The 10,286-nt window shown below is 31.3% G+C and overlaps 1 protein-coding gene across 3 annotated transcripts in view; it reads right to left on the bottom strand.

Moving 5' to 3' along the window:
• The window catches only part of PCDH11X (protocadherin 11 X-linked), a 523,932-nt gene that overhangs the window by 487,015 nt on the left and 26,631 nt on the right, over window positions 1-10,286 (bottom strand). For 2 of the 3 annotated variants that reach the window (XM_082377050.1, XM_082377051.1), the window contains exon 1: window positions 259-6,006. In XM_082377050.1, the coding sequence (XP_082233176.1) occupies window positions 259-927 (669 nt within the window). In that variant the 5' untranslated portion in view covers window positions 928-6,006. Of the gene's footprint in view, window positions 1-258; window positions 6,007-10,286 lie in introns of those variants that run through there. The other variant, XM_082377049.1, reaches the window with a different exon arrangement.

Below are 10,286 nucleotides of genomic sequence, written 5' to 3'. Positions count from 1 at the left end.
TGAACTCCTTGTCTGACTGCTATAATAGATTGTTAGTGGAAACAAACAACTGCTTGAAAATGAATATACATAAAATGAAGATTCATAAACTCCATGCAATTGCAAAAATTGCATTGATAAATTTTCTCTGCTATGCTTTACTTAAACTTTGTAAAATTGTGGTGATGGCTTACTCAAAATTTGAAGTACACTAAGATCCTTTTTTTTTCTTCCCTTTAAAAAATGAGCTATCTTTAACGAAGCATTTTTAAAACGCACCTTAATTAGTTGGTAGTTTTGAACTCCGTTTATTCCTATGTCAGGATCAATGGCTGCTGGGAGAGCATATCGAGAGTTTATAGCTGAGTTCTCTGGAATTGATATGTTGATAACCGTTGCAGGGAATAATGGTGCATTATCATTTATGTCTTCTATCAGAAAACGTATTTTAACCAGTCTAAATATTTCATCTGGCAGAACGGCAACCTCCACCTCATAAAAGCAACGGGTGTCCACTAAGACACCAGCACATAATTTCTCACGATCAATGCGAGCTCCAGTAGTGAAGATCTCACCAGTACCCTCTTCAATTCGAATCAGTGGCACATCTCCGGTCTTGTACACTAACTTGAACTGCATAGGAGTTGTTAAGGACTTGTCTGGAATTAGCGACAAGTTGAGGTCTTTCAGCAAGTCGCCTATCAGGACGTTTTCTGGCATTTCTTCCCGGATGGTGTAGTTCTTCTCCTGGGCGCCAGACTGAAACACGACGCATGCTAACAGGACCGCAAATATATACGTCCCGGACAACAAGTCCATACCAGGCAGGATTGCACTAGTTTTTTGTATCAGTCCACAGAGAACTGCCAAAGAGAAAAGAAGAGAAGAAAAGAAAGAGAAGAGAAAGAGGAAGAGGAAGAAGAAGAAGCAATTATTAAAGCCAAGCATTAATGTATGTTAACTAAATGCTCAGTTTTAAATTAAAATCACTAAATGAAATAAACAACAAGGTCCTACTGTATAGCACAGGGAACTATATTCAGTATCCTGTAATAGATCGTAATGGAAAATAATATGAAAGACAAACATATATATATATGTAACCAAACCACTTTGCTGTACAGCAGAAATTAACACATTGTAAATCAACTATACTTCAATAAAATAAAAAATTGCCAAAATCATTAAATGAAAATACTAGCACGATAAACACTGTTAAATAAACTAATGACAGATTTGTTTTGAATCTAATATTATGCATTTTTACATCAAGATGAAAGGTAAATTAAGCAAGATACCTTGAGTAATTATGAGACCCAGAATATTTATAAAGGTGTTCACCATTGATAAGATATATAAAAGATAATATTATAACAAGATAGTTAAAAGTAATAAAAATAATTTAAAACATTTAATTCAATAGTTAAGGAAAAGTAAAGGGATATGTGTTACTAATTACAAAAATATAATCATTTACTCTTTGTTACAATGTGGTTTTCAAATGCAATTCTTCTATGTGTCACGAATGTTTTATACAATATTCTGTGTGTTCAGCTCTGGGCCTCAAAATGTAAATATCGATCTAGGTTAGGAAGTTTGGATTAAAAAGAAAAGTTCTTTCAGAGAAGAGAGGGTTTAATATGGCAAATGCCTAAACATGGGAAGAACAATCATGTGAAAGAGGATTAAAATTGTTTTTCTTTGGATGAGAGGAACAAGAATAGGTATAAAATTACAGGGAGGCAACTTTCAGATCAACTTAAACAACTGCCTATTAAAGCATTCTGGAAAAAAATGGTTTTCAGGAGAGATTGAATTCCATATATTTGGAGGTACTGATACAGAAGCTGTATCACCAGTTTAGATCTACATATTTATGATTTGTTAGACAATATCCAAACATTCAATGAGAGAACTGGAGTGAAAGACATCCCAACTCTGAGAGTTTGTTTATAGATTGCATAAAGTAGTCCATGTGAAAATGGGTTTTCACATCTACAGACTGACATAAGAATTACCCAACTACATGAAACAGCTTGACTAGGGCTTAAAAATAAGAAAGGCATTTTAAAAGACTTTATCAAGTTAAAACAGAGAGTCAAAAAACAAACAATATCTCTGGCTGCTTTCCCCCTCCTTGCTTATTATTTTTCATTCACTGAAATCTGCCACTTTATTTCAGTTCTCTAGTTCTTCTGAAAAAATTCAACAAGGAATTTTTATTTCTTTATAAATTGCAAATTTGTCTTCAGTTTTCTTTATTAATTCTCAATTCCTATTCTCAATTTGATTTGTTGGATACAGTCTCAATTTGGTATATTAAATATCTTTTAATATCTAGTATCATGCAACATTTTAATATGCTTCTGGATGTTATTTGTAGGTAATATGTTATATAAACACAAAGTGAAATTTGTGTTACACTGCTCTAAACCCTATCAGATATTATATTTTTATAATTAAGTAGGGATTAATGCAGCTCTCAATTCATTCTGAAGTTTTAAAGAATTAGCTGACAGATGGTCATTTAAAAATCCATTATGGAAAACTATTAATGCACATAGGTATCTAACTAAGGAAGTTCTCAATTTTTATTGGTAATTGATAACCAATTAAAATTTACAAAAATTTTAGTCATAGTTCTAAAAACAGGAGGACTCATGAAATGATATAAATAACTTGCTATGGATATTATGATCTGATTACGCCAGACAATGTATTACATTAAATAATTTTAGAAAATATGCATATTGACAGGCCTGAAGACACAAAAGTGGGGAAAAAGAAACCTTCCTATTTGCAATCAGTAACAGAACAAAAACATTTGTTGCAACAATTGAGATAGCTTGGGCCACAAATAGAACCAAGAAATGAGCTAAATAGACTTGAAGCATCTCATTTTATAAATTCTTATCACAGAATTTAAAAATTATATATTATGGGTCCAACCACTTTTCTATGTTGAGAGGTTGGCGTCATTTATAAAAAAATTTTAAGTATAATAGTGAGTAATGCTGATGCTGAAGACATTTTCTATCCTAGTAAACAACACAAAAAGACTATTGCCTGTGGTATTTTTAGCATCATTTGCTCAATGGTGAGCATTGGGATTACCTAATATAGTAACCTTTTCAAGACTCATTCTCTTGTGAATTATTCGCCTTATACTCCTCTATGAATGTGAGAATAAAAATACCTCATTTTTACTTACTATGAGTTAATATGCATACATATATGTGTGTCCTATTGTGAATCTAGAACATCTAAAAAAAACTGAGTGTCTATGTGTGTGATTTTATAAATACCATGCAAACATAAGCAAAAATAAAAATGGGGCACTTACAATTAGAATTAAAACTACCACTCTATTCTTATCTTACCCTTAGGTATTACACGTTATTACAACTGGCAGAAGAATACTACAGACCATTTTTTAAAACAGTGTGTGCATGTTGCAATATCTCTACACAAGAGAAAGGATTAAGAAAGTGACCTAATTCTAAGCAGTCCCCCTCTCCCAATCCATTCTAAATGTGTTCTACTCTACCTTTAATAATAACATCAAATAAAATATTTTAAAATATGTTTCATCACTTGAAATTCTTTCAGAGGTTTTGAAAACCAGGAAAAAAAATTGCAAAAAAGGACAATTCAATTTCTAAAACTTAGGCAAATATACATATTGCAGACCTAGAAGGACTATTTACTGTCTAGTTAGTAATTAGTTTCATGAAAGGGTAGTCACGTATTCAACAAATATTTATTAAGCAATTTGTGTAAGCAATTTGTTGTAGGCACTGAGAATAAATCAGTGAACAAAACAGGCAAAAACCTCTGCCCTCACAGAGTTTATAATTGATAACAAAATTATTCCAGAATATCTTTAGTTCAGTGTTAAACAAATGTATAACAAAGTCAACTCTGCCTCTATCAGGATGTAAACATGCATGATAAAATAACCTCAATCTCCAGATTCTGATTCCAACCCTTGCAGTTACCACTTGAAAATGTATTGTTATGTTTAAAATTTAAAAGATTTTCTTTTAAAATGCTGAGTTTAATTATTTGAATGACCAATACAGAAATTAGGATATAAAGAGTCACTGCTTAGTCTTATGGAAGCATGATGAATTTAACTCAGATATGCAGGGAAAGTATTCCTATGGACATATCTTACTTAGCTCTAATTTTCTCTCTCCCATGAACAAACTATAAGATAACTTTAAATTTCTTTACCATTCTCCCACATCCCACTGCTACTATAGTCTATGGTTAGTTTGGAAATTGATAAGAAAGGTACAATGAAAGAAGATGCAGAGAATTAAAATTTTCTACAAGTTTCAGTAGTGCCAGTGTTATTTAAGTGATGTTTTTACAGGCAATATATAGTGATTGTGTAGGGAACAGTCATAGTTAGAAGGACAGAATCATGACAATCAGAGGAAACAAAAGCAGAAACAAAATAAGCAATTCTGAAATTTTAAGATATGAAAAGCAAAAATGCAAGTTCGTTTTATAGTCTCTGAGCAATTTAGTTCTAAAAAGGTAAGTAAGTAGGGGAATTAAGTCTCTACTATATGCAGTTCTAGAGATTTCAAACCATAAAAGTGATATTCAAATGGTTTGTCAGAAGAATTCCAATGCATAATTTCCCTGACATACCTGTTACATTTTCCTTCATTGTAGTGTTGTGTTTAACTTGTAATATACTTAAGGTAATTCTGCATGAATGAGTGGCTTACATGCTACAGTAACAAATTGTTAAAAATAGTACAAATTTAGGTATTATATGAAAATAAGAAATACCTGTATGTTGCCCATGATCCTAAATCCACTTGGCTCTCATCATTCTAATTACTATAATGTCTCGTGAAGTCAAAAATACACAATTAAACAACCATAATGTATTATATAGTTACTTCTACATTCTTGTTCTCACGCACAGTCAAAGCTTCTTTCAAGACTGGGAAAACAATAATGTAGTTCTTCAGTTTGACAGGAAGGAATCTAGAACATTGCACCTGGAGAAAGACAAACTGGAGCAACTGATAAACTCAATCTTTTCAAAGGGATAGACCACAAGTAGAGTCGGGTAAGTGCACTGGCTGCCCTGTTTGACATGACTATTTCCTATGTATTCTGAAACTTGAAATGTCAAAATGAAAGATTTAGTAGGGTACTTTGATTCGATTAAACTGATATTTTTATTAAATTTTATTCCACAAAGGACTCATTTATCATATTTCTTTTTGTACCGGTCTAATTTTCACATTTGGATCTAATCTTCTCCAAGAAGTGGATTCCATCAATGTTCCTTCCTTCTCTAAAATGTTTATGTTTTATTGTTTCATTCTAACACTCCACAACAGGTAGTGCAGTGTTCTCTAACAGGGCTTCAAATCTGTTAATAATCAATGCTCGAATATCACTTATAAGACAGTTTGTGAAGGTTGCTCTTCTATATTAATTTTTCTGGATTTTTGATATGATTTAGGGAGCATTTTAAAAATAGCTTTACAGATTAATCAAGCAAGAGACATATTCCATTTGGCAAAAATATAATGGTCGTTCATCATCATATATCCTTTTATCACCTTGGGGTGAATTTAATCATGATTATTTCAATATCTACTAATTACTTTAATATGTTTGGTCTATAAGTAACATATTATCATAACAAATAGTTCTTAGATTCACTGAGGTTAAAAGTATGATCTCCATTTGGTGTAGCATTTTAATTCCTCTAAGTAATTTCAAATCAGTTATTTCATTTAATCTTTATAACAACTATATGGTTTATATGAATATCATAGGCATTAATTCATATATTAAATGTTTATATAAAATAGGCAGTAATTTCACACTCTATAGATCCTCTAGATGACCAGGTTTTAAGATCATGTTTTAAGCAGGTAAATAAATGGGATAAATTTCTGACTTCACTGAGAATTGATTGAATAGTCCATTTCGATTTTTAGATATGTAAGGATAAGTGAATACTTTTATTAATTCCTATTCTCAGGAATTAATTAATTCCTATTCTCAGGAATTAATAAAACAGTGTAGGTCTAACCAGAAAAAAAGTGATGACTTGGTATATTTTTTATTTGTGTCAGCTGCTAATTTATTAAAATCATGATGCAATAAATTCAACAGTTAAAAGCAAACGAGATATACCACCAGAATCTTGGAAGGTGCTGAAAACAAGATCCCAGTTGATAGTCTGAAAAATGAATCAAGGTAAGATATTAATCATCAGAAAATGAATGGTATCTACCAACCTATTGTTCCAAGGAACAAGGAGATGACTTTCATCCTTAATAGCTGCATTCATTCACCCAGGGAGACAAAGAAGATTTTCTGGGTAAGATGACTTCGGGGTGACATAAATCCTCAATCAATGGCTACACATCATAGACCACCAAGCAAAAATGACACAGCAACTTCTTAAAAACCAATCTTGCTACTTGGTTAATCAACTGCCTAATAGCAAGTGCCTCAGCCTAAAGCTTCAGCAAAAATCCCTTCTCCTTTTAATTCTTATTCTTTTACACATATTTTAATATCCTTTCTGTGATTTTCATTTTCTGTCACCTCAAAACTCAAACTGGATGACAAGTTAAAAGTGACAACATAAATGAATCAATGGGTAGAAAAACATTTGAACCATAAATGGGACATACACAGGCCACATTTTGATACATTTAATTTGGGGCAGAACAATAATTACACAGAATTCTGGCTTTAAAAACTGAATTAGCATTTATGAATTAAACACTACTTGTCAGTTCTTAATTTGTACAATAAATTCATATTCTGGGGTCAGCCCCATTTTCATGAAGGAATTGTTTCTATAACAAATACAATTCAAATGCATTTACAAATAGCTCACACAAAGACAAATTATAAATGTTAGTATTTCTACTATTTTTACTTTCTCTTCTAAGTTAACACATAAAGAAATGTCTTGTTGATTTAGCAATATCCCTCAAACCTGTAGTGAGTTAATATTTCAACTTTGTCTTACCTCATTTTTAATTCCAAATATAAATATAATACTAATCATTCAAACTTCAATTTGGGCATTCAAAAACACCTTGCTAAATTTGAGGAATCCTAATTTTAGAGAAGGTCTGTTGGGTCCTGTTTCAATATTATTAGTATATTTGAAAGTGTACAAAATGGTCAGTTATAAATTGGATGCTTTTATATGTAAAATCCTACATAATACCTGAAGGTTTAGCTCTTCAAAAATAGAAATTTAGGTATAAAATTCATCTTCCATAAAAATATTCTTTAAATTGAAACAATTGTATAGAGCCATAATATTTTATAGTGTCATCCTCTATTCTGATTGCAAGTGAATCATTTCAAATATATAACAAAATTTATTAGTAGGCCTTTATATTTACTTTAGCAGTGTATGGGCACTGTGCCAGACACATAAGTGTTAAGTTATAACATAAGTTAAGAAATGTTTATTGGGTCTTTGGGTTTCTGATTTTTTTGTTTTGAACTCTTTTTTTTTTCAAGATCATATTACTACAAGGACTGCCAAAGATTCTAAGACACAATAGGAAGAATATACAACAACTTGGAGTATTCATTATACCGTGCATTCTGTTTTATTTGAAAAAACCTACATTTTTTTCTAAGAGTATATTTTAAGCACAATCTTCTCCTGCAGGTATTTTCATTACAAATTAAATTGTTCTTAGGCAAGCAGTTTTCCCAACTAGAAGTACATAAAATATTTAAATTAATTAACAAATCCTATACCTTTTCAATGTGTAGATTCCTGTTATTTAAAATTGTTTTTTATCATACTTCCTACTTTGGAGTACCACAAATCTCACTTAGGTTCATAAGAGAATTAAAAGTGATTCTTTTCATCATTAGATTTCATTCACTATACTCCATGCTTTCCCACCGTAAGTAAAGAGTCTTCCTTCTACACAGTAATAGGCTAGCATGTTGGAAGAAAAATTTTATGCTACCTTTTTATAACTCAAGCAGTACATTAACCTCAAAGTGACTTTAAGTAACTGTCAAATGGGAAATCAAGAATGTACAAGTTCCATTTCCACAGAGTTGGATACGGTTTTGTTCTTTGGACTAGCAAATGCCAGCCAAATCCTAATTGTGGAATATTCATGAGATATTTCATTTTTATGTTTAAAATAATCATCTTCATGTTCCACTGTGGGTATATGTCCTTGTGTGTATGTGTGTTCAATGAAAATTGGCAATTGAGATGCCATTACACTAGACAATAGTTGAAATCGAAGTGGAGCGGTCAGAATTGCTCTCATATTAAGGCAGTCTCGATATGCAGTACTTTCACTGTGTCCCACACTAATGCATAAGGAGACCAAATAGATATTTTTATTTAGGCATTTGCAGTCGTTACTTTTTTAATTTAGCTCTTTCCCTTCTTATGAAGAACATAACTAACTTTATTTATGAAGGTTTGCAAAAAAAATTATCTTCTGAAAAATAGATTTCACATTGGTTTTGAAAAAGTTTGCCAAAGAAAGAAAATAAAGACATCATTCTTCCTATTAGGTACCAGAGGCTCAAATTATTTGTGTTGCTTTACCCCTCCCCAAAATATTCTTGGTTTTCAGAATTATAACTTACATTGTGATGATTTCAACTTGAAATAGAGTATGAAATAGGTGTCTTATTTTAGATAAATCACAATTTCTGTATAGATAATAAATGTATAATAGTGTCCTCATATTTTCTTCTTATTCCAAGAATATTTGAAATACTGAAAAATATTTTTTCCTTTGCAAAGGTATTCAACACCTTAATGGAGATGATAGAATGAGCTATCACAACCAGAACTATATCACAACCAGTGAGTGCTATAACTGGCACTCACTCTATGAAATTGTGATCAAATGCTGTATTAATTCTTCCTATAAACTAACAACCCTGGAAAATGAAGGCCAGTGCTATTCACGATAAAAATTGCTTTGCATCAGGACTTGATATTATAGATGGCACAAGAATAAAAATTTAGAAGCAAAGGTGATTATACCCTGAAAAAAAAAAAAAAGAAGTCTCTTTTCCACTCTATAGTCATATTTAGACCATAAGCACCTGGAGCTGTGCATTTCAGTATAGTCACCCTGGCCATATGTATTCAATATATTATAGGTACTTATTTATAGTATGCATGCATTTCTGATATTATAATGCAAGATAAACCTATATAGTTGTCTATTAGGATATTTGCACTATACCCTTCAGTTTCCTGTCTGAAGTTCTTGAAGAATTAATGATTTCTATCATGCATTATATTCTTCATATTATCCCTATAAGGATTATGATGGTGGTAAATCAGGAGAACATGGTGAGTATCCCACACTTCCATTGACCGTAAACACTATACTAAAAACTATCAAGTGGGTAGTTGTATTGGTATATTACCTCTTCTTCATTTTAGTGTCTCAGATACAGTACATTTATTTATATAGTATTTCTCATAGGTTTTATGGGGATCATATAATGTTTTATGAAAATAATTGTAAGATATTATTTGTTTATAACTATAAAACTGCACATTTTTTTCTCTTGGAGGATCTCAAGCAGTTTGATTTCTAATTTAAAATGAGAGGAAATTTGATTGTTTCTCTTTGATTTAACAAGTTACCAATCTCTTAAAAATATTCACTACCTAATAGTTTCAAGATTTAATGTCATAAAATAGCATTCATCACTAAATGATTCAATAACAAATTTTACTGCATCGTCTCATTTTATCCTTTTTTTGTCCCCTGCCTATGAATCGGATACCCCAGCCATCACTTCACTTTCCTTGGATGCATGCATAGCTCAAGATTATTTTCCTCTTGCTCTAGATTACCACTGTCCAATAGAACTGTTTTCCTGGTAGAAATGTTTGATAACCTGCACTGTCCAGTACTGTAGCCCTTAGCCACATTTACCTATTTGCCTTGAACACTTGAAATGTGCCTAGTGCAACTAAATGACTGAATTTTTAATTTAATTTATAGTTATAATAGAATCATGCAATGTAAGCCCCTATTGGCTGTTATGTTTCCTCATATTTCTATTTCTGTGCAAACTTAACCCTTGACCTCCAAGTTCTCCACAGTGCTGAATACAGTCTTAATAAACGCTGCTCATTTTTAATTTTTATGTGTGTGTATATATATATATATATATATACACATCTTAATAAAGAAATATAATTTAATAAATAAAAGACTCTGAGAGTTTAAAAACTTAGACAAAGTGATTTAGAGTTTAAAAACTTAGACAAAGTGATTTAAACC

Source organism: Balaenoptera borealis (assembly GCF_965194805.1).
Source record: "Balaenoptera borealis genome assembly, chromosome: X".
Taxonomy (NCBI): Eukaryota; Metazoa; Chordata; class Mammalia; order Artiodactyla; family Balaenopteridae; genus Balaenoptera; species Balaenoptera borealis.
Note: the sequence above shows the minus strand (reverse complement) of the source record. Positions and strands in the feature narration are given on the sequence as shown.